The sequence below is a fragment of the Hylobates moloch genome, unplaced genomic scaffold (genome assembly GCF_009828535.3).
Source record: "Hylobates moloch isolate HMO894 unplaced genomic scaffold, HMol_V3 SCAFFOLD_2, whole genome shotgun sequence".
In the NCBI taxonomy this organism is placed as follows: Eukaryota; Metazoa; Chordata; class Mammalia; order Primates; family Hylobatidae; genus Hylobates; species Hylobates moloch.
In genome coordinates, this window is record NW_026652277.1 from 67,605,408 (window position 1) to 67,630,396 (window position 24,989).

Here is a 24,989-nt window from a genome sequence, read left to right on the forward strand (position 1 = left end):
CATAACTTTTGTTGAACAAGAACAACTTCAAGGTGTTTTATTACATTTTTTTACTAGGTATTTTTAGAGAAAAATAATGAACGGGGGCAAATAAAATGTTTGTCTCAATCCTAAATTGGAATTGAATGGTCTGGGTCTCAGACAAAAGGATTGTACAGCCACCTCACAGCATGGGCTACTCACCAGCAGCAGCAGCAGAAGGAGCAGCTGAGAGCACGTGAGAACTGCAGCTTATGGCCACACATCAGACATACTGACTTAAAGGGCCAGACCCTGGTGAAATGAAAAGTGAGTTAGGCATGTGAGCACTTGCCTTGGCTGCCAGAAAACTCAGCAATCAAGAGAAATACTATTTTAATGCAGTATCTTTAAAAAGTCAAAATTAATGCAAAAAAAAAAACCCCATTCCATGATGAGCAAAAGATCAAAATTTTAAGGAAAGGGCATTGCTAGGAACAATGAATGCCTGAAATCACCATGTATAAACATGAAATTGTACTGTGAGAGGGGGTGGGGTATATGTGTGTTTATTTTATTCTACATAAGTACTTCATTTAAAAATAACTAAGGAACGTAATTCGATAACTAGATCCTGCCTTGGAAAACCTTTTGCCATGAATGACAAATTCATGTAATAAAGACTGTTTTTAACCCACCAAGTATATTCTGATCCTCCCTCCGCCCCCTGGCCGGGATCTTGCTTTTTTAAAGAGAAAAACATAAAATTAGCCTAATGTATTAGGGTTCTCCATAGAAACCTAGCGATTAGGAAAGATGTATTATGAAAATTGGCTTGATTATGGAGGCTGAGAAGTACCACAATCTGCCATTTGCACGCTGGAGACCCAGGAGAGTGGTCCAAAGGCTTCAGCACCAGGAGCTCTGATGTCCAAGGGCAGGAGCAGATGGATACATCTCAGCAAGAAGAGAGCATTTGCCCCTCCTCTACCTTTTCGTTCTATTCAGGCCCTCATCAGATTGAACAATGCCACCCACATTGGCACACTAGTGAGGGAGGACCTTCTTTACTCAGTCTACTGATTCAAATTCAAATGCTAATCTTTTCCAGAAACAGCCTCACAGACATACCCAGAAATAATGTTTTACCAGCTATCTGAGCATCCCTTAGCCACTCAAGCTGACATATAAAGTTAACCATCACACCTAATTAAACAAAAGTGCTACTAAATATATTGATGTGTTTTGTTCTCTAACTCCTTGTAAAAGCTTCTGTTGTTCCTATGGGAAGTAAAATATAGTTGTTCTCTAATCAAGTATAGTAGACAAGTTTCCATTTCTTAGCCAAAATATAATCTTTAATATAAAATAAGTCCACATGCTCTATAATGGTAAAATATTTTCAAATATCTCACATTTGTTATACAAATAAGGACTGTATTTGATTATTTTTGATTGCCACCCAATAAATCCAGACAATAAACATAATTATCTCTACACCCAATAATGAGCATTGATTCCAGGACCACAGGAGAAGAGAAGACTTCTCCAGGAAGTTCATAAACACTTTGCAATTGTCCACTCTGAGACTCCAAGATCCACAGTTTCCCATCAGTAGATGCTGCTGCCAGCAACATTTCATTGCTGCCATTGTACTTATGGAAAACAAATGGTGTTGCATAGACCCTTGAAGTAGTTTCAAATTTCCACTGCAGGTGACCTTTCATGTTACAACAGTAGATAAAGCAATCATGGGAACCAAAAAATATTTTTTGCTCTGATGGTGAGGTACACGGGGATGAAAAGATTGGTCCACTGGTAGAGAACTGCCAAACCTATAACAAGTAATAAAACTAAATATAATTCATTCATCTAATTGCTCCAATTCTTCCTTAAAGCTCTATGAGGTTCTTAATGCAAATCTAAGAGATAGGCTATTTGAATGGTAACTACAGACAGACAAAATGGCTTTTTCTGAAAAGTAGCACTATCATACTAGACCTCTGTCCCAGTGGTAAAATGTAAAATCTAAGACAAAATAATACTGGAATGTTGTTACTATGTGATTTACTGCCATGCATAATAAGTAAAATTAATTTTGAACTCCATTCAAGAGTATTATTCAGACACTGAGTTCAAAGTAAAACTACATTGAGTTTTCAATATATCTTTTTTTAATTTTTATTTATTATTATTATTATTTTTTGATATGGAGTCTTGCTCCATCGCCCAGGCTGGAGTGCAGCGGCATGATCTTGGCTCACTGCATCCTCGGCCCGCCAGGTTGAAGTGATTCTCCTGCCTCAGCCTCCCGAGTAGCTAAGACTACAGGCATGTGCCACCACACCCAGCTAATTTTTTGTATTTTTAGTAGAGATGGGATTTCACCATGTTAGCCAGGATGGTCTCGATCTCCTGACCTCGTGATCCGCCCACCTCGGCCTCCCAAAGTGCAGAGACTACAGGTGTGAGCCACTACATCCAGCCTTCAATGTATCTTATTAAAAACTGGGCCAGGCATGGTGTTTCATGCCTATAATCCCAGCATTTTGGGAGGCCAAGGCAGGCAGATCACCTGCAGTCAGGAGTTCAAGACCAGCTTGGCCAACATGGTGAAACCCCGTCTCTATTAAAAATACAAAAATTAGCTGGGTGTGGTGGCACGCACCTATAGTCCCAGCTACTGGGGAGGCTGAGGTGGAAGAACCACTTGAACCTGGGAGGCAGAGGTTGCAGTGAGCCAAGATCACGCTACTGCACTCCACCCTGGGCGATAGTGAGACCTTGTCTCAAAAAAAAAAAAAAAATTGAGACCAGTTTTCAATATATCTTATTACAAACTATATATCTTTTTTTTCCAAATGTAGGAAAAAAGAATTAATTGTGCTGAAAGGAAGAGTTTATGGGCAATGATAAAAAGTTATAAGTTGTGGCCGGGCACGGTGGCTCACACCTGTAATCCCAACACTTTGGGAGGCCAAGGCAGGTGGATCACCTGAGGTCAGGAGTTCGAGACCAGCCTGGCCAACATGGTGAAACCCCATCTCTATTAAAAATACAAAAATTAGCTGGGTGTGGTGGTACACACCTGTAATCCTAGCTATTCAGGAGGCTGAGGCAGGAGAATGGCTTGAACCCAGGAGGCAGAGGTTTCAGTGAGCCAAAATTGTGCCAGTGCACTCCAGCCTGGGCAACAGAACAAGACTCCATCTCAAAAAATAAAATTAAAAATAAAATTCATATGGAACCAAAAAAGACCCAGAATAGCCAAAGCAATATTGGGTAAAAAGAACAAAGCTGGAGGCATCACAGTAACTGACTTCAAAATAAGGCTAATTTAGCCAAAATGGCACTGTATTGGTATAAAAATAGATAGATCAATGTAATAGAATGGAGAACCTAGAAATAAATCCACGTAGTTACAGCCAATGGAGTTTTGAGAAAGGTGTCAAAAATACACAATGGGGAATGGACACCCTCTTCAATAAATGGTGCCGGGAAAATTGGAGCTCTACATGCAGAAGAATAAACCAGACCCCTCTCTCTCACTGCATATAAAAATAAACTCGAGATGGATTAAAGACTTGAATTTAAGACCCAAAACTAGTTAAAACTACTAGAAGAAAACACAAGGGAATCACTTCAGGACACTGGTCTAAGCAAAGCTTTTATAGCTAAGGCCTAAAAAGTATAGGCAACAAAAACAAAAATAGTTAAGTGGGACTATATTAAGCTAAAAAGCTTCTGCACAGCAAAGGAAACAACAGAGTGAAGAGACAGCCTGTTGAATGGGAGAAAATATTTGCAAACTATTCATCCAACAAGGGACTAATATATAGAATACGAGGAACTCAAACAACACAACAGTAAACAAATCCTCTTAAAAAGTGGGCAAGGGAGATGAATAGACATATCTCAAAAGAAGACATACAAATGGCTAACAGGTATATGAAAAAAAAACTCAACATCACTACTGATCAGGGAAATGCAAGTCAAAACCACAATGAGATATCATCTTACCAAGTTAAAATGGCTATTACTAAAAGAACATAACAAATGCTGGCAAGGATGTGGAGAAAAAGGAACTTAGACACTGCTGGTGGGAATGTAAATTAGGGTAGTCATTGTGGAAAACAGTATGGAGATTTTTCAAAAAACTAAGAAGAGAACTATCATATCCAACAGTCCTACTACTATTTACCCAAAGACAAAAAATCAGTGTATCAAAGAGACAACCTGCACTCCCATCTCCCATGTTTACTGCAGCACTATTCACAAGAGCAAAGATACGGAATGAACTTAAGTGGCCACCAATGGATGAGTGGATAAAGAAAATGTAGTATATATAGATGCAGTGAAATACTATTAGGCCATAAAAAACAAGGAAATCATGTCATTTGCAGCAACATGGATGGAACTGGAGACTTTTATCTTTTTTTTTTTTTTTTTTGAGACAGAGTCTCGCTCTGTCACCAGGCTGGAGTGCAGTGGCGCGATCCTGGCTCACTGCAACCTCCACCTCCCAGGTTCAAGCGATTCCCCTGCCTCAGCCTCCCAAGTAGCTGGGACTACAGGCGCGTGCCACCACGCCCAGCTATTTTTTTTTCTTTTTTTTTTTTGTATTTTAGTAGAGACGGGGTTTCACCATGTTGGCCAGGATGGTCTCAATCTCCTGATTTTGTGACCCTCCCGCCTCGGCCTCCCAAAGTGTTGGAATTACAGGTGTGAGCCACCATGCCCGGCCACTGGAGATTTTTATCTTAAGTGAAATTAAGCCAGGCCCAGAAAGACAAATATTGCATGTTCTCATTCATATGTGAGAGCTAAAAAAGCTGATCTCATGAAGGCAGAAAATGGAATATTAGAAGTTGGGGGCCGGGCGTGGTGGCTCATGCCTGTAATCTCAGTACTTTGGGAGGCTGAGGCAGGTGGATCACTTGAGGTCAGGAGTTCGAGACCAGCCTGGGCAACATAGTGAAACCCCGTCTCTCCTAAAAATACAAAAATTAGGCAGGCATGGCAGCATGCACCTGTAGTCCCAGCTACTTGGGAGGCTGAGGCAGGAGAATTGCTTGAACCCGGGAGGCGAAGGTTGCAGTGAGCCGAGATCACACCAATGTACTCCAGCCTGGTAACAGAGCGAGCTTCTGTCTCAAAAAAAAAAAAAAAAAAAAAGTTGGGGTGGGTTGGCTAATAAAAAAAATAAAAACAGGTTAGTTAATAGGTAAAAACATATAGTAAGAAAAAATAAGTTCTAATGTTCAGTAGCAGAGTAGGATGACTACAGCCAACAATATGTTGTATATTTCAGAACAGCTAAAAGAGAAGATGTGAAATGATCCCAACACATAGAAATGATAAGTACTCAAGGTGATGGACACCACAAGCACCCTGACTTAATCATTATACAGTCTATGCATGTAACAAAATATCACATATGTACCCCATAAATAGGTACAAATGTCTGTATCAAAAGAAACCAGGGGCTTTATTTAAACTTTCATAATCTCAATAGAAGTTATAATAAAACAGGCTAAAAACTGGTAATATTTTTAAAATTGGGGGAGAGAGATGACAAAAGAAGTGTAACAATGTTTGGGTAGAAATCTTTTAAATCTACTATGTCTTCTTTAAAAAATTAAGAAATCCATGGCTCCACAATTAAAATAGAACTACTTCTCAACACCATGAGTTGAATAATGATGTTTAAAGTGTTACTTCAGTTGTCACGATCTGCTTTGCCTTTGAGAAAAGTAAATAAAAAAAATACAAATAGAACTATAGATATACAAAATTTCTAGTTTTATTTCTGGTTCTATTTTTTATATATACAAAAATTTATTCTAGTTCTATTACCTGTTCTCCAAAGTGAGTAAAGCAGAGTAAATTCCCATCCACACAGCCAATACAAATATACTGTGAGCAGCATCGTGGGGAAGAGAAGAGTGGTTTCCCACAGGAATGTTTCCAAATAACGTTCCCAGTAGCCTGTCACAGGAAAAAGCAATTCACAGCATTTTATGTCATCCTACTAATCAGTTACCCTTTAAAAAACAAACTCATACATCTCCTAGGGGTAGAACTAAAACAGCAGAAAATGCTATAGTGGTATGCAGACATAAATGAAGCTGGTATACATATATAAAATTAATCAGTGCTATTTATGAGAACTAGGAAAAAGGCTTGCTATAAAACCAGCAAAGAAAAAACTAGCACCTAAGAGCTATCCCTATGATGGACATAAAGTTCTTAATATGATGAAAAAAATTCTGTCAATTTGAATCTGGGAGGCAGAGGTTGCAGTGAGCTGAGATTGCGCCACTGCACTCCAGCCTGGGTGACAGACGGAGACTCTGTCAAAAAAAAAAAAAAAAATATATATATATATATATATATGTATATATACATATATATATATGAATTTTAATTTTCTTATCTTTCTAGCTCTCATGTCAATCATTTTTAATGAATTCTAGTTTGGTGTATGTGGACTACTACAATTAACTGAAAACTACTCAAACTTTCAAAGCTCAAAGCAAAAATTTTAAAAATTTAAAGAAAAGACAAGTAACAAAATCAATATGTATTATTTTATGCCTACAGGATTTACAGCCAGTAAAAGTCCTCCCAATGTAGCAAAATACAAATGATGTGGAATCAGGTTCAAACACGGAGAGGAAAAGACAGTTCCTCCACATTTTGACTTCCAAACACGCTTCTTTCTCTGCAAATAAGAAAACAAATTAACTTATTCTTGCTGATGGCTAACAAATCCATACCTTCATGATACCCTTCATGATATTATGTCTGTTTAGTTAATATAAGTTTTTATCTTTAGTATAAAATACATGCCTACTGTGGAGAATCAGATTAGTATAAAGACAAAGGACACTACCCAGAGACAACCAGTGTTAATTAACATTTAGCATTTTCTCATTTGATCTTTTTGGGGTATGGGTATGTGTGTCTGTGCGTGCACGTCTATGTGTATATACACACACACGATCTAATATAGTTGAGATCATTCTGAATATATAACTTGGTATCATATTTTGCTCACTGATTTTGTAAAATGATTTAAATATAATTTTAATCCATAATATCCCATATGAACATAAATAATTTCTCTCTCTACCTTATCATTGAACGTTTTTTGGAATTTCTAGGTATTATAAACAACTTAGAAATAGGCATCTTAATGCATACATTTGACTATGTTTCTGATTATTTTGCCAAGATTTCTAAAAAATTAATTTTATTGGATCAAGGATATGATATTGTTACCTATGGTCAAATCGTTTTCATTAGAGGCCTCACTAGTTACAACCTCTTACCACTCTCATCAGCATTTAATGTTATGATGAATATGTTTTCTAATCTAATACCATTTGTTTCTCTATCTCAGAGTTTTTAATTTTCATTCCTTTGATTATTAAATTCATGAACTATTTATATACATTTACTAGCCATCTCTTCTTTGGGGTCCTGTGTATTTATGTCCCTTGTTTATTTTTCTATCTATCTGCTCTATATTTGTCTTAATTTGTATTTGATCTTTATTTTCATTAATACTTATAAACGAATTTCCACTTTTTTACATTTATTTCAAAAATTTTCCCAGCTTAATTTCATAATTCTTACATAACATTTCAACTTTTATGTAATCAGGTCTTAAAATATCTTTTTTTTTTTTTTTTTTTTTTGAGACGGAGTCTCGCTGTCGCCCAGGCTGGAGTGCAGTGGCGCGATCTCGGCTCACTGCAGGCTCCGCCCCCCGGGGTTCACGCCATTCTCCTGCCTCAGCCTCCCGAGTAGCTGGGACTACAGGCGCCCGCCACCTCATTGATATCTTTGTCATTTTTTTTCTACTGTCAAGATGATAATCCTAAATTCTTTACATTCCAAAACTCTGAGTAGCACACTTATTTGTGGTAAATTTGGTAATGAAGTTAAAAAGGTCTTAAGATATTAAGACTTAATTAATGCTTTATTCTTCCCAGACCACAGTGATAAGCTTGGGAAATAGTTAATACCTGTTCCAAGGCTCAACTGCACCTGACAGTTACTCACTCTTCTTCTAAGTATTGAAATGCTTCTATGCTTATGGTATTAGACTAATGAGGTGAATTTTCTTTTTTTTTTTTTGAGATAGAGTCTTACTGTCACCCAGGCTGGAATACACTGTCACAATCTTGGCTCACTGCAACCTCCACCTCCCAGGTTCACGCAATCCTCCCACCTCAGCCTCTGGAGTAGCTACCATTACAGGCATGCGCCACCATGCCCAGCTAATTTGAGGTCAATTCTTACATAAATATCTAAAGCATATGCGTGCTGGTCATGAGATCCAAGGTAAATGAGTCCTGTGGTTGGATCCACGGTTGCCGAGCTTTTGACAGCATCTTCAGTAGTAAACATCCAGTATTTTTCTCCACTATTACTTTTCAGAACATAAACTAATCCATTATAACAGCCTACCAAGAAACAGAGCACAAAAGATTTGATATAGATATATTACTGGAAAATAATTCTTTAGCCTACATCATGCAATTTATATTCAGTCCTCCTCTTATACACAGGCTCTATGATCAGCTCATCTGGCTTACATTTTAGCAATGTAAAGCAGAAACTGAATTAGTAATCACATGTGTAAAATATCTACTTAGTAGGTGTATCTTATCTTTTAAAAGTACTTCACTAATTTTTTTACATACTTATTTTTAAGAAGTGCTTCATTACTGAAAAAATAATAAAGTACACTGTGGCGGAGAGAGATTTTTGACACATCTGGATTCAGATTTCATCATGACTATCACTGGCCATTTAAATCACCCAGTGTTGCTAAGCCCCAAATTATTCATCTGCAGAATGTGGAGTCATCTACTTCCAGGGTTATTGCAACAATTCAGATAATGTGAACAAATGCCCAGTGCATAGAAGGTGTTTAAGAAGTGCTAACGTTAATAGTCAATGTTCACTGAGCATTTACTATGTGTTAGGTGTTATTCTAAGTATGTTACATCTATTAATTCATTTAATCCTCACAGTGAAGTAAGTACTATTATAACCACATTTTATAGATAACAAAATTGAAGCACAGAGAGACTAAATTACTGGGGAAAAATTACACAGTTCATATGTGGCAAACCAAGATTTGAATCTAAGAAGTCAATCTCTAGAGCCTATGCTCTTAACAACTAAACTACTTTTCCCAAATTGCTGCTATGGATGAGAAGACAGGGCAGGAGTCCTTGACCTTGGTGTAGCCGAAATAACCTAACTGGAAGTAGAGATGGTTCAAATCTACAAAGTGAAGGTCACTCAAATTCCCTGGAGATCATGAAAATCAGGAAAAGTAGAATTTGGGGACAGCTATTTAGGGCAATTTCATTGACGCCCACTCTCTAGATGGCTCGGCCTATGGCCGCTGCCTCTCATTTGAGGCCCAATTCCCAATGTATTTTTTATGCTTTTTTTTTCCCCTGGCAGTTTTATTTAGTAGCAAGAGAGTAGTGGCCAGCTCAGAGATGACAAAGAGAAATGTCCTACATAGTAGGGCACCCCAGAACTCACCTGGGTAAAGATTTCTGTCAATTCAGTTTAATTCCAAAAGACAATACAAAAGAAAATCTTTTTGACCTTGGGTTAGACAAAGATTGCCAAGATGACACCAAAAGCATGACCCATTAAAAAAACTAAATTGGACTTCATCAAAATAAAGGACTCCCCTTCAAAAGACACTATGTCACTATGCTAAGAGAATAAAACACAAGCCCCAGACTGAGAGAAAACATGCAAAACATATATCTGATAAATGATTTATATTCAGAATACATAAAACAATTCTTAAAACTCAATTAAAAAAACTTAAAAATGGGAAAAAGATTTCAATAGACACTTCATAAAAGATACACAGAGAGCAACTGAGGTTATGAAGAGGTACTCCTCAGACATGGTGGCTCACGTCTGTAATCTCAGCACTTTGGGAGGCTGAGGTGGGCAGATCACTTGAGCCCAGGAGTTTGAGACCGGCCTGGACAACACGCAGAAGCTCTGTCTCTACAAAAATTACAAACATTAGCCAGGTGTGGTGGTGCATCTGTAGTCCCAGCCACTCCAGAAGCTGAGGTGGGAGCATCACCTGAGCCCAGGAGTTCGAGGGTGTAGTAAGCCATGATCACGCCACTGCACTCCAGCCTGGGTGACAGAGCAAGACTCTGTCTCAAAAAAAGGAAAAAAACCAAACAAATAAAAAAAAAAAAACGATGCTCAACATCACTGGTCACTAGGGAAAGGCAAATTAAAACCACAATAAAATTCCACTCATGATTATTTCAATGGCTATAACAAAAAAAAAAAGTTAAAGCTGACAATACCAAGTACTAGCAAAAATGTGGTGCAACTGGACTTTTCACACATTGATGGTGGAAATGCAAAACACTTTAGTCACTTTGGGAAACAATTCAGCAGTTTCTTATCATTCAGGTGTATTACTGAAAGTGCCCTGTAGTATAATTTTCAAAATGCCGTTGTTTAAAGGGGAAGAAGGCAAGAATCACATTCAGATTCAAGTAGATTGCCGCTAGGATAGCACAAGTAGGGAAAGCTATTCCTAAGCCTTTAGTCTGAAAAGCTTTGATGAAGATTCCTTGAGCATATAAAATGAAACCTAACATACTTGGGAGAATAAAAAGAGAGTTGTAGTCAGGGGGAGATATTATACCCAGGACCCCCATATTCCTAATAAAGTAAAAGTCACCTATACCTTAATGAAACTGAGCAGCAGTTAGTAGCTAACACTTAATGAGCACTTATGAAAAAATGCTCGCCAGACATGGTGGCTCACGCCTGTAATCTCAGCACTTTGGGAGGCTGAGGTGGGCAGATCGCTTGAGCCCAGGAGTTTGAGACCAGCCTGGGCAACACGCAGAAGCTCTGTCTCTACAAAAATCACAAACATTAGCCAGGTGTGGTGGCACGTCCCTAGCAATGCACCAATCGATTCATAAACAGTTATCTCATTTAATCCTCCCAAAAGCTTGATAAAAGATTCTGGTGGTTTTAAAATATGCCCAGGAGGCCGGGTGCAGTGGCTCACACTTGTAATCCCAGCACTTCGGGACGCCGAGGCGGGTGGATCACAAGGTCAGGAGTTCAATACCAGCCTGACCAACATGATGAAACCCCATCTCTACAAAAAATACAAAAATTAGCTGGGTGTGGTGGCGTGCGCCTGTAATCCCAGCTACTCAGGAGGCTGAGGCAGGAGAATCACTTGAACCCGGGAGGCAGAAGTTGTAGTGAACCAAGATCGCGCCACTGCACTCCAGCCTGGGAAACAGAGCCAGACTCCCTCTCAAAAAAAAAAAAAAAAAGTCCATGAATTCTTTGATGCACTTCCTTTCAAGAGGTGGAGCCTAATTCTCTTCCCCTTGAGTGTGGCTTGAACTGAGTTATGCACTTTTTTTTTTTGGTTTTTGAGACAGAGTCCTGCTCTGTTTGCTCAGACCAGAGTACAGTGGCACAATCACCACTCATAGCAGCCTCAACCTACTGGGCTCCAGTGATCCTCCCACCTCAGCCATCCAAATAGCTGGGACTACAGGCATGTACTACCATGCCTCGCTAACGTTTGCATTTTTTGTAGAGACAGAGTTTCTGCATGTTACCCAGGCTGGTCTCAAACTCCTGGGCACAAGCCATCTGTCCACCTTGGCCTCTCAAAGTGCTGATATTACAGCTGTGAGCCACCGCGCCTGGCTGAGTTACGCCCTTCTAATTAACAGAAGAAAACAAAAAATGATGGTATGGAATTTGGAACGCTAGGTCATAAAAGGTACTCTGTTCCTCTTTACTTGCTGTCTCCTGCATCACTCTGAGGAATGTTAGCTGCCATGTTGTAAGGGCAGTCAAGCAGCCTAGAGAGAGGCGTATGTGGCAAGAATTGAAGCTTCCTGCCAGAATCAGCAAAGAACTGAGGCTTTCTGCTAATAGTGATGCAAATGAGCTATCTTGGCAGATTTTCCAACCCAAGTCAAGCTTTCAGATGGCTATAGCCACGTGAAAGCCCTGAGCCAGAACTGCCAGCTAAGCTGCTCCTGAATTGCTGACCCATAGAAACTATGAGACGATAAATTTGTGTTGTTCTAGGTTGTTGAGTTTTGGGATGTTTGTGATGCAGCAACACATTTTATTATTATTCCCATTTTACCCACAAGGAAAGTGAAATTCTAAGAGGCTCAGTAACTTGCTAAAGGTCACAGAGTTCATAATAGCTATACAGGTAGGTTCAAATCCAGGGACTCTTGACCCCAAGGCCCACATTATTAATCAGCACAGGGTTAACTATAATTTTTTGACAGCAACCAAACCCATCATATTTAGATTTTTAAAAAATTTAACTTGAGCCTATGGTAATTCAATTTAACTCCACAAACCTCAAATTCAAAAACTTACCCACCACAATAAAGTTTCCACACTTAGATACACATGCTGAGGATTCAATTCGATCTCCCAAAATCTGTTCCCATTTCACCTTCCCAGAGTAAAAGTCAACTGCCTTCATTCTATGAGAATGGGAACCAATGTACACAGTTGTAGATGACTTATCAAAAGTGGGTATTACAACCAGCGGTGAAGCATCTACGCATTTGCCTGTGTCTGACCTCCATCTCACATGTAACTCTATTTTCTGAGTCCCCATCACAGGTTTCCCCTCTTCAGAAACTTTTGCAACACAGGATGGATCTTTTGACTTCCCAATAAGAACTGGAGAATTTAAACCTTTCAAATTTTGAATGTTGGTCTGTGAAATTGAATCAGAAGGACAGGCTGAAGAGCAATGTCCTAACTTTGTTAAAAACCTAGTGGTATTCAGAGACAAAATTTGACTCCCTCTGCTCAGTACAACAAAAGCATTAATCTCATTGTGACAACTGAAAGTCATGATGGCTTTCTGATGTAAAGATGTTCCACTGGCTTCCGCTTGATTAATGTCGCTGAGTTTCCTCTTTGTGGCACAACTCTTCCTGAATGTCGCATCTTCATCTGGAAACACTGTTTGAAGGATGTGATTATAAATCTCTAAAATGGAACTGCTGAGAATAATTTCCAGAAGCCCAGGTACTGATGTACCAACAAGTTTTTCAATCTCACTGAGGAGCCGGATGGACTTCAAGGAATCTCCACCACTATTTAAGAAGAGTGACTCATCAGGAACCCTCAAAAGATCTTCTGGGAGATTCAGAGTAGACTACAGATGAGAGAATAGAGAAATATGTGACGTAAAGGTCTAAAATCAAAAGACTTCAATATTTACATCTAATATATAGAGATGAGAGTACCTACATTAATAATTAGAAATATAGGTCGGCTACAGTGGCTCACGCCTGTAATCCCAGTACTTTGGGAGGCCAAGGTGGGCGGATCACATGAGGTCAGGAGTTCGAGGCCATCCTGGCCAACACAGTGAAACCCCATCTCCACTAAAAACACGAAAATTAGCTAGGTGCGGTGGTAGCCACCTGTAATCTCAGCTACTTGGAGGCTGAGGCAGAAGAATTGCTTGAACCCAGTAGATGGAGGTTGCAGTGAGCCAAGATTGCACCACTGCACTCCCACCTGGGCGACAGAGTGAATCTCTGTCTCAAAAATAATAATAATAATAACAATTAGAAATATAAAATGCTTTTAATAATAAAATAAAGTTTTAAATTATTTTATTTATGTTAAGGGAGATCACTGTGCTACCAATTTTGTCACGAATTCACTCTAAAAGTACAAAATATACTTCCCTTTAGAGCAGTTTTCTTACCCATAAAATTGGGACAAAAACATCTGATTTATTAATTATATAGCCCACAAGGTACCAATAGCCAATATTTCTATAATATGGGAATAATTTGTCTTTGGCTGCTTCATATAACTCAAAATTACTTTCCAAGAATCTAAAAATGAAGTAGATGAGACTTTTATCTTAGATACCCTCTATTTTTAGACAAGGCTACACAATTACATCCTCTTTTCAGAACCCTTTAGAAAAGAAAAATCTACATTTTATTTAAGAAAAATATATTAACTTACTGAGATATATTTTTAAACAAACTCAAGTAGAAATACATATCGTTACTGAAAGTTCTTTTAGAATAATGATGTAAGCCCTAAGTATAACAACGACACACTGTGCTATAGCAAGATTTGGCTATTTTCTCAGCTCTGACAAGAGTGTTACTACATTCCACTGATCCTCTTAGAGAAAAGTTATGTCAAAACAGGCTTTGTCTACTTGTGCCTTTTATGACTACTTCATTTTCAATAAATTTCTTTGTGGGAAACTTAATCTAGTCTTATAGTAGAGAACCTAACCTTCATTTTAATACAAATTGGATAAATGAAGATATACTACCTAACATCTGGGTAGCAATAACATTCTCAGAAAATTTTATCCAACTTGTTAGGATGATAGCAGTCCCTAAAGATATAAAATGACCTCTTTATAATAATAATTTTGTAACTTAAAAATTGTACCTTCCACAAATACTGTAATTTTTCCCAAAGGTCCTCTTTCCCACTGAGCTTATTCTCAGACTTCAAGTTTATGTAGTTTAAATATATCTTGTTTAACTCAGAAACATCAATTTTGCCTTAATATAAAAGAGAAATAACAAATGTTTTAAAACATTTTAAAATTTCACTCAAAGCCTTTATATATTCATTAGCCATATACATTTTTCTTTGTACAACACAGAAATCATATAAAGAGTTTGTTGTCAACAATCAATTCTAAAAAGTTGTCTAATGCTACCAAGAAAGTAGAGAGAAATAGATGAGAAACAGGCCAGGCATAGTGGCTCAGTCCTGTAACCCCAACACTTTGAGAGGCTGAGGTGGAGGATCGCTTGAGGCTAGGTGTTCAAGACCAGCCTGGGCAACACAGCAAGACCCTGTCTCTACAGAAAAATTTAAAAATTGGCCTGTAGTTCTAGCTACTTGGGAGGCTTAGATGGGAGGATCACCTGAACCTAGGAAGTTGAGGCTGCAGTAGTGAGCCCTGATTGCACCACTGCATTCCAGCTTGGGTGAAGAAGTGAGACCTTATCTCTAAAAAAAAAAAATAAAAGAAAGGAAAAGGAAAAAAGGAGCTAATATTTATCCAATTTATCTCAATTTCAAGAGTTAAGGAAATAGTTCCATTAACTGAGCAATTACTGCATGTTGAAGTATATATTAAATAAAAATGAAATTGGGAAGGCAATATAATATGGTGATTAAGATTATACATTTTGAAGTCAAACAGTCCTAGACAGACAAAACAAACAATAATAAAAATAAAATAAAAAACAGTCCTAGACAGAATATCAATTCTATCACTGTGATAGGTTAATTGTATGTGTCAATATGGGTGGGCCACAGGGTACCCAGATTAAACATTTTTCTGACTGGGTCTGTGAGGGTGCTTCTGGATGAGATTAGTAGATGAATCTAATTAAGGACTCAGTAAAGTAGATTGAGCATCATCCAAACTGTTGAGGGCCAAAATAGAAAAAAGGCAGAGAAAGGAAGAATTTGCACCCTTTTTCTTTCTCTTTTTTGAGATGGAGTCTCATTCTGTTGCCTAGGCTGGAGTGCAGTGGCGCAACCTCGGCTTACTGCAACCTCTGCCTCCTGGGTTCAACAGATCCTCTCACCTCAGCCTCCCAAGTAGCTGGGACTACAGGTGTGCACCACCGCAATCAGCTAATTTTTTTTGTATTTTTAGTAAAGACAGGGTTTCACCATTTTGGCCAGGCCAGTTTCAAACTCCCAACCTCAAGTGATCCAATTGCCTTGGCATCCCAAAGTGCTGGGATTATAGGCGTGAGTCGCCGCACCTGGCCTGCACCCTTTTTCTTGCATCACTGCTTAAGCTAGGACATCTCATCTCCTCCTGTCCTCAAACAGGGATTTATATCATCAGCTCCCCTGATTCTCAGGCCTTAGGACACAGACTGGATACAGCATCGACTTAGTCCTGAGTCTCCAGCTTGCCAAAGGGAGATATTAGACTTCTTAGCTTCCATAATTGCATGGGCCAATTCCTGACGATAAATATTTTATATATCTATATATTGGTTCTGTTTCTGGAGAATCATGACTACTATACTAATATAACCACTAACTAGCAAAATGATTTTTGGAAAATTACTTAAACTCTTTTTTTTCTTTTTTTAGATGTTGCCAAGGGTGGAGTATAGTGGTTATTTACAGGCACAAACATAGCACACTCTACCCTCAAACTCCTGGCCTCAAGCCATCCTCCACTTTAGCTTCCCTGAGTGGCTGAAACTACAGGCGCTCACCACCATACCTCACCTAACTACTTAACCTCTTTAAGCCTTATTTTCTTCATCTGTAAATAGGAATCATACCACCTATCCACAGGATTTTCTGAAGATAAAATGAATTATACAAAGCATTCAAAAGAAGGGTCTATCACAGTAAATGCTAGTACCATTTATAAAAATAAAGATTTATGTGATCATTAAGCTAGTTATGAATACAATTAGCATTATTTGGCACTGAAACATATCTGCTTTAAATTACTTTACCGTGGGATGTAAATGGTAGAGAATCGATCAATACAAGCTCATCCGGGACTGCATGACTTGGAAGATATTTCTGCAGTTCTTTAAAGATGTATTCTTTTACTGAAGTATCTTTAGACACCATGAAGAGAATTAATTTTTCCTGATTATACCATGTAACAGCACAAGACTCCACTTGCTGAAGCTCTTCAGCAACCTATAAGAGAGATTATCCCAATTTGCCAATGAGGATATTTACAAACAAGCTTCCTAAAAGCTTATTTTTTTTATGTCTGAAATCAAAACAGCTGAATTAAATATTGGAATATACTGGAGATTTTTAAAAAATTGCTTTGCTACTGTTACTATTACTTGCACCTAGAGTTCATAATATTTTTCAAAATAATAGATCCTAAAGCAAAATAAGCCAGTTAAATTTCACAAATATCAAAATCTAATTTGTCACTTATTTAAAGAATAACCATCTCTTCATGCTGGGGATAAGGGGCACCCTGAATTATTCATACCCTTTATTGTAATTCATCACTAACACAAAAATGTCAGGTGTAAATAATAGAGACCCCAGCACAGAAAATTGGTGGTGGCTGCTTCTACTACTTACATATATTAATAGATATTCAATATTTAAATAGTTCTACCTGTTGCACAAGTTCAATGTTAAGACGTTTGCCATGACGTTTGATCTGACTGTCTTTTCGTCCCAAAAAAAAAATCTCTCCATCTTTCACAGTCACAAAGTCTCCTGTAGCTCGCATTGTGCCAAGTGGTACTGTCACTTCATCATCAAGAAAACACACTCTGTTTCTGCCACCTTCCCAAGATATAAACACCAATGTCATAAAAATCCAAGGGATACATATATATATATTAAAAACCATAAAATCAACAACATCTCCAAAAGTTCAGTGACTAAGCTTCAAAATTTAAATATTAAAAGAGGGGCTCATTTTAAAATGTTATCTGATAAAATTAGACACAATAAGTTCAGTAAATAAGCAGAGATAAAATGAAATTTATTTCTTAAAATTTATGGAATTAAAATTCTTAGACTACTGATTAAATATAATTTTGGCTATAAATATAAATATGAAGGTCCAAGTTACAGTTTCTAAATTACTTTTATTAATGTATTAGACATTATTATCTGAAATAATTATTGTAACATTTGGTATTTCATATGAATGAGATTAAAAATTATCACTGAAAAGCATGATAGACAAAAGAAAAAGAGGAAAGGAATAAAATTAACACATCAGATCATGTTTCTTGAAAAAAAAATTCCCAATCAACAAATATAAAACAACCTAAAAATACTTGGCCACTGCCTTCCTGAATTGTGAAGCCATTAGTATCTCTGACTTCAACTACTGTTCCAAGAAGTGGAAATCCCAGTTGTACAGGCAATTCACATCTATGAAAATAAGATCCAGAGCAGATTTAAAATTTTTCATTTGAATAGAATATTTTCCAATATATTTAAATCAGACTGTACCAAATAAAGAAAAAAAAGTTTGTTACGCTCTAATTCAAAGACTGACAAGAGGAAAAGGTTAGGTGGAAAGGTAACCATATATGTTATTCATTACTATTTAGTACAGAAAGTTGTAGCAGTATCTTGGCACCAGCTATAGTAAGGAAGGTTCTGGATTCCCAACTTAAAATATCAGATACAATCGTGTTTCTAAAATTATTACCCCAGTACCTATCAAAAACACTGTCAGTGTTAAGATCCTAGAAATATACAGTCTCTCTTCTCTATATAGTATAATGAAAACCCTTACCTGAGAGTAGAGTTAAGAGTCTTCTCTGGAATCCTATAAATGGTCGCCCAACTTGATACCTCTGTGATACCATAAACATTAAATATTTGTGTTTTATTGCCTTCTCCTCTCCAGCTTCTGAGAACTGTCAATGATGGAAACGCTTCACCACCAAGGGCTAACACTCGAAGAGACGTAGTGGCTGACAGAACAGTTGACTTGATAAGCTGAGATCCAAATCTTCTAAGCAGTGTCGGTGTTGCCTGTAGATACAGTAAAAATAATTTATTTATTTTCCTTCACTTCTTTAAAAAGGTAAGCACTGTAGTTATTATTTCAAAGTTAACATTTGGAGCCCACATGGAAATGAAGGCTGTGTTTATCAAATGGGAAATCCCATTTGGAAACTACTGGTGCAACATTATCTTCTTGTTTTTGTTTTTTTTTGTTTTGTTTTGTTTTTTTGAGACAGGGTCTCACTCTGTTGATCAGGCTGGAGTGCAATAGCATGACCATGGCTCACTGCAGCCTCAACCTCCCAGGCCCAAGTCATCATCCCACCTCAGCCTCCTGAATAGCTTGGGGCTACAGGCACGTACCACCACACCTAACTAATTTTTTAAATTTTTTGTACAAATGGGGCCTGTGTTGCCTAGGCTGGTCTTGGACTCCTGGGCTCAAGCAATCCTCCCACTTTGGCCTCCCAAAGCACTAGGATTACAGGCATGAGCCACCATGCCTGGCCCAACATTATCTTCCTAACGTGGATATCACTTATGCTTTGGAAAAAACTCAAGAAAAATATTACTTATATTTCATCATACTGATTACACAAAAAGGTTTAGGATAAAAAGGACAAAATCTAGAAAATCAATTTACCTTTCCTTTCTCACTCTGTATACAAAGTATACAAAAAGGTTTAAAAATGTGCCTAAGTAGCTCTCTCCTCCCGCCATCCAAGATGCCGAAAGGAAAGAAGGCCAAGGGAAAGAAGGTGGCTCTGGCCCCTGCTGTTGCGAAGAAGCAGGAGAACAAGAAAGTGGTGAATCCCCTGTTTGAGAAAAGGCCTAAGAATTTTGGCACTGGGCAGGACATCCAGCCCCAAAGAGACCTCACCTGCTTTGTGAAATAGCCCTGCTCTATCAGGTTGCAGCGGCAGAGAGCCATCCCTCTATAAGCGGCTGAAAGTGCCTCCTGCGATTAACCAGATCACCCAGGCCCTGGACCGCCAAACAGCTACTCAGCTGCTTAAGCTGGCCCACAAGTACAGACCAGAGACAAAGCAAGAGAAGAAGCAGAGGCTGTTGACCTGGGCTGAGAAGAAAGCTGCTGGCAAAGGGGACGTCCCCACTAAGAGACCACCTGTCCTTCCAGCAGGAGTTAACACCGTCACCACCTTGGTGGAGAACAAAGAAAGCTCAGCTGGTGGTGACTGCACACGTGGATTCCATCGAGTTGGTTGTCTTCTTGCCTGCCCTGTGTTGTAAAATGGGGGTCCCTTACTGCATTATCAACGGGAAGGCAAGACTGGGATGTCTAGTCCACAGGAAGACCCGTACCACTGTCGCCTTCACACAGGTTAACTTGGAAGACAAAGGCGTTTTGGCTAAGCTAGTGGAAGCTATCAGGACCAATTACAACGACGGATACGATGAGATCCGCCATCACTGGAGCGGCAATGTCCTGGCTCCCAAGTCTGTGGCTCGCATCGCCAAGCTCGAAAAGGCAAACGCTAAAGAACCTGCCACTAGGTTCTTTAATCCTAAACTGGATTAAATGTACACTGCTGAGTTTTCTGTACATAAAAATAATTAAAATAATAGAAATTTTCCTTTAAAAATGTGCCTAAGTAAAACAATAATGAATAAAGATTTATAACAAAAGCTTTATTGAGGTATAACTGACATATAATAAACTATTTTAAGTATACAATTTAATATGTTTTGATATATGTATATACTAGTAAAACCATCACCACAATCAAAATAATGAACATAAGCGTCTTGGTTGATTCGGCTTACTATAACAAAAATACTGTAGACTAGGTAAGAAATGCAGTGCTCACGGTTCTGGAGATTGGGAAGTCCAAGATCAAGGTGTGGGCAGACTTAGTGTCTGGTGAGTACTCTACTTCATAGATGGTACCTTCTTGCTGTGTTCTCGCATGACAGAAGGAACCAACAAGCAACCTTAGGCTTCTTTTATAAGAGCACTAATCTCATTCATGAGGTTCCCACCCTCGTGACATAGTCATCTCCTGAAGGCCCCATATCTTAATACCAACAGATTGGGGATTAGATTTCAACATACGAATTCTGGAGAGACACAGTCAGACGACAGCAATATTTATCACTCCCAAAATTACCTGTGTACCACTATTAGTCTCCTCTCCAACTGGACCCCTTATCCAGACAACCAGTGATCTATTTTCTGTCACTACAGATCAGAATAATCTTGTATAATTCCATTAATATAAATTATATATATAATTATATATAATTATGAATAGAAATTATATATTCCATTTATATAAATGGAATCATAAAATAAGTAGCCTGTTTTGGTCTGCCTTCTCTCACTCAGCATAATAGATACAATTCATCTATGCTGCTAAGTGTATCAACAGTTTCATTCTTTTTATTGCTAAGTGGTATTCTATAGTATAGATCAGGACTGGGTTTCACTGTTCCATATAAAATTTAGGATCAACTTATTCATTTCTAACAAAAAAGCCTACTGGATTTTGCTAGGAAGTGTGTTTAATTTACAGATCAGTTTGGGGAGAAATGCAATCTCAACAATATTATAACTTCTAATCTATAAAGACAAAATGTTATTTAGGTCTCTAATTCCTATCAACAATGCTTTATAGTTTTCAGTGTACAAATCTTGCTCTTTAGCTTTATTCCTATTTTATTGTTTTTGATGCTAGTGTAAATATTATCTTAATTTCATTTTTAGATTTTTCTTTAATACATACACATATATATGTACAAATATATATATAGAAATACAATGATTTTTGTATATTGATCTTCTATCCTCCAACCTGACTAAACTTTATTATTTCTAGTAGTCCTCCTCACCACCCCCACCCCCCTACAATATTTTCTATACACAGGATCACATCAACTGCATATAAAGAAAGTTGTACTTCCTCCTGTCCAGTGTAAGTACCTTTAGTTTTTCTCCTTCTTGCCTTATTGTACTGGCAAGAACCACCAGAATGTTGAAATGGCAAAGGCAAACTTGCTTGCCTTGTTCTCAATCTTAGGGTCAAAGCATTCAGTCTTTTATCAAGTATGGTGTCATATTACCTGTAGTTCTATTGTAGGTGCCCTTCTTCATATCGGGAAAGTTCCCTTCTATTCCTAGTTTGTTAGGAGCTTTTTAAAAAATCATAAATGGGTGTTAGATTTTGCCAAATCCTTTCTCTGCATCCATTAAGATAGGTATGTGCTTTTTGTTCATTATTCTTTACGTAGTGTATATCATCAATAGATTTTTGGATGTTAAACCAAACATGCATTCCTGGGATAAATCCCACATGGTCACCTTTAAATTTACTGAGACTTGTTTTGTGGCTTAGCATATGACTTATCCTATGAAATGTGCCAATGTGCTTAAAAAGAATTCTGCAATCATTGGATGGAGTGTTCCATATATGGCATTTGGTTGATAATGTTGTTCAAGTCTTCGATACTAGCTGATTTCTGTCTAGTTTTTCAATCAATTATTGAAAGTGGGGTATTAAAATCTCCAACCATTGAGTTGTCTACTTATGTTTTCAATTTTGTCCATTTTTGTTTCATGTATTTGGAAGCTAGTTTTAGGTGGATACACATGTATAATTGTTACACCTTATTGATACAACAAAGTACTTATTGATGTACTGGCAATCTTATCCTTATAAAATTGTTATTGTTGCTTGGTTTTTTGTTGTTGTTGTTGTTGTTGTTGTTGTTTTTGCTAGTACATTTCTTTGCTAGTAACCTGCCTGGACTAAATCCATGAAGTCTGTCTCCCCTCATATATGTGGCCACTGATGTTGCTGCTTAGTTGTTTATTAAAAAATATATGTTCTTCTTTTTATTTTTTGTGAGACAGAGTTTCGCTCTTGTTGCCCAGGCTGAAGTGCAGTGGTGCAATCTTGGCTCACCACAACATCCGCCTCCTGCCTCCCGCCTCCTGAGTTCAAGTGATTCTCCTGCCTCAGCCTCCTGAGTAGCTGGGATTACAGGCACCTGCCACCATGTGTGGCCAATTTTTTTGTATTTTTTTAGTAGAGACGAGGTGTGGCCAGGCTTGTCTCGAACTCCTAACCTCAGATGATACTCCCACCTCGGCCCCCCAGAGTGCTGGGATTACAGGCCTGAGTCACCTCACCATGCCTGGCCTTATGTTCTTTTTTTTTTTTTGAGACAGAGTCTCACTCTGTCTCCCAGCCTGGAGTGCAGTAGCACGATCTTGGCTCACTGCAATCTCCACCCCACAGGTTCAAGCAATTCTCCTGCCTCAGCCTCCTGAGTAGCTGGGATTACAGGCATGCACCACCATGCCTAGCTAATTTTTGTATTTTTAGTAGAGACGGGGCTTCACCATCTTGGCCAGGGTGGTCTTGAACTCCTGACCTCGTGATCCACCCATCTCGGCCTCCCAAAGTGCTAGGATCACAGGTGTGAGCCACCGTGCCCAGCCAATGTTCTTCTTTTTAAGTCTGAGTTCTTATGAGTCATCCCATGTGTAGAAAGCAAGTGATCAATCAATGATCACTAGACAGACTGTTCAAGTGTGGACTGTCCAAATGTGGACAGTCTGTCAAGTGAATGGTTGGACAGACAACTTGAAGTTTAATTCAGAAAAATGATTTAAGGTCACAGCTTATAAAATATTTATAAAGTAGAATGACTCTACATCCCAGTAGGTACTTACTGTCCTAAATCTGTATGTGGATAGGGGAGCACATTCAAAGTTCAGGTCATTTTCAAGCCTGATCCATCTCCTATTTTCTATGGGCCCTTTTGTGTCTCTTATGTGCATGAACACAGCCTCAGGTTCAGTCAGGAGTTGCATCAGTCCTTTGGTCTCTGATTCACATGAGTGCAACCTCAACCAGGAATATGCTTATCCCACCACCACTGCAATCTCAGGCTAGAAGAGCTGTTGACCTCTCAGGCTAGGGAGCTGTAGGCCTCCCTACTGGCCTACTTGAAGATCATCATTTCCACAGATGCTGCAGCTGGTCATGGGCATTACTGACTATTACAAATTAAGTGAGCCCCTTCAAACAGACAGAATCTGTGTGTTGACTGAATTGGGGTGGGGATGATAGGAGAAGACCCATACCAGAATGCCATGAAGTTCCACTATTTTTATGCAAAATTCAGCAGTTTTAAAAAACATAAACATTTCTAAGATTGCTGTATGTCTTTGGTTGATTTCCAAATGTTGAAATGCTTGTTTTTTTTTCCATTTTGTCCAGCTTTATAGTTGCTTTTTTGGGGAAGATAATCTGTTAATCTCTTCACTTGGCCAGAGCCAAAAGTCACATGGGAATAAAGATTTTTAAATTGTTTCTCTCAATAAAATCCATATGGAGTTGTAACAGACAACTTGAGTTTTAATTCAGAAAAATGATTTAAGGTCATGGCTTGTCAAAACATTTACATAGAATGACTCTACACCCTCATAGGTACTTATGTCCCAGTTAAGATTCTGGTTTTTAGTAATAAATTATGATGGTAAGACTATAAGGCATCCTAAATCATGCTTTTAACTGTTATGCCAAGAAGTTTATCATAATGAAAATCTCTTGTCAAAATAGGGGCTAAAATGGTCCTGGCTCTTCATTTTCACTAAGCCAAATTTCAATGTTGTAGCCTAACTTCTGGTGTTAAGTATAATATCAACTTTGAACTCAACAAATAAATGGACATCTATGAATACTCAGCAAAATAAAAACAATGGAGGCCGGGTGTGGTGACTCACACCTGTAATCCCAACACTTTGGAAAGCCAAGGCGGGCAGATCACTTGAGGTCAGGAGTTCGAGACCAGTCTAGCCATGGTGAAACCCTGTCTCTACTAAAAATACAAAAATTAGCAGGGTGTGGTGGCACACACCTGTATTCCCAGCTACTTGGGAGGCTGAGGCATGAGAATCACTTGAACCCAGGAGGTGGAGGTTGCAGTGAGCTGAGATCACACCACTACACTCCAGCCTGCATGACAGAGTAAGATTCCATCTCAAAAAAATAAAAAATGAAAAATAAAAAAATTGAAATACTTTTCAGATACTCATAAACTGAAATGCTAAATTGAGGGGCAGAATACAAGTCAGCATCCTTTGCTAGTAAATCATTCTAGACATACAAAAATGAGACTTGGCAGATAATAGAAAAAATAGGGAATGTTAAAATTTCTTCCAAGTTTTTTCAGGAAAAACTCAGGAAAAATGGAAAACATTATTATGCTGACACGTTCCTAGGTATCAACCTAATATTTTACTCTAAAATGTTTTACTTTTAGACCATGCATGGTGGCTCATGCCTGTAATCCTAGCACTTTAGGAGGCTGAGGCGGGAGGAATTGCTTGAGCCCAGGAGTTCAAGACCAGCCTGGGCAACACAGGAAGACCCCGTCTCTACAAAAGATTTAAAAAATTAGCCAGGCATGATGGCATGCAGCTG

The 24,989-nt window shown here is 38.3% G+C and overlaps 1 protein-coding gene and 1 pseudogene across 9 annotated transcripts in view; one reads left to right on the forward strand and one right to left on the reverse strand.

The window, feature by feature from the left end:
- The window catches only part of AASDH (aminoadipate-semialdehyde dehydrogenase), a 50,966-nt gene that overhangs the window by 647 nt on the left and 25,330 nt on the right, over nucleotides 1–24,989 (reverse strand). For 5 of the 9 annotated variants that reach the window (XM_032151471.2, XM_032151473.2, XM_032151468.2 and 2 more), the window contains 10 exons: nucleotides 18,323–18,564; nucleotides 17,846–17,952; nucleotides 17,180–17,352; nucleotides 16,545–16,737; nucleotides 14,485–14,600; nucleotides 12,415–13,210; nucleotides 8,269–8,432; nucleotides 6,560–6,682; nucleotides 5,815–5,946; nucleotides 465–1,793 (listed from right to left, as the gene is read on the reverse strand). In XM_032151471.2, the coding sequence (XP_032007362.1) occupies nucleotides 1,404–1,793; nucleotides 5,815–5,946; nucleotides 6,560–6,682; nucleotides 8,269–8,432; nucleotides 12,415–13,210; nucleotides 14,485–14,600; nucleotides 16,545–16,737; nucleotides 17,180–17,352; nucleotides 17,846–17,952; nucleotides 18,323–18,564 (2,436 nt within the window). In that variant the 3' untranslated portion in view covers nucleotides 465–1,403. Of the gene's footprint in view, nucleotides 1–45; nucleotides 274–464; nucleotides 1,794–5,049; nucleotides 5,106–5,814; nucleotides 5,947–6,559; nucleotides 6,683–8,268; nucleotides 8,433–12,414; nucleotides 13,211–14,484; nucleotides 14,601–16,544; nucleotides 16,738–17,179; nucleotides 17,353–17,845; nucleotides 17,953–18,322; nucleotides 18,565–24,989 lie in introns of those variants that run through there. The other 4 variants (XR_004247950.2, XM_032151476.2, XM_058434439.1 and 1 more) reach the window with 4 other exon arrangements.
- Nucleotides 19,105–20,077, forward strand: LOC116474330 (large ribosomal subunit protein eL8-like; annotated as a pseudogene).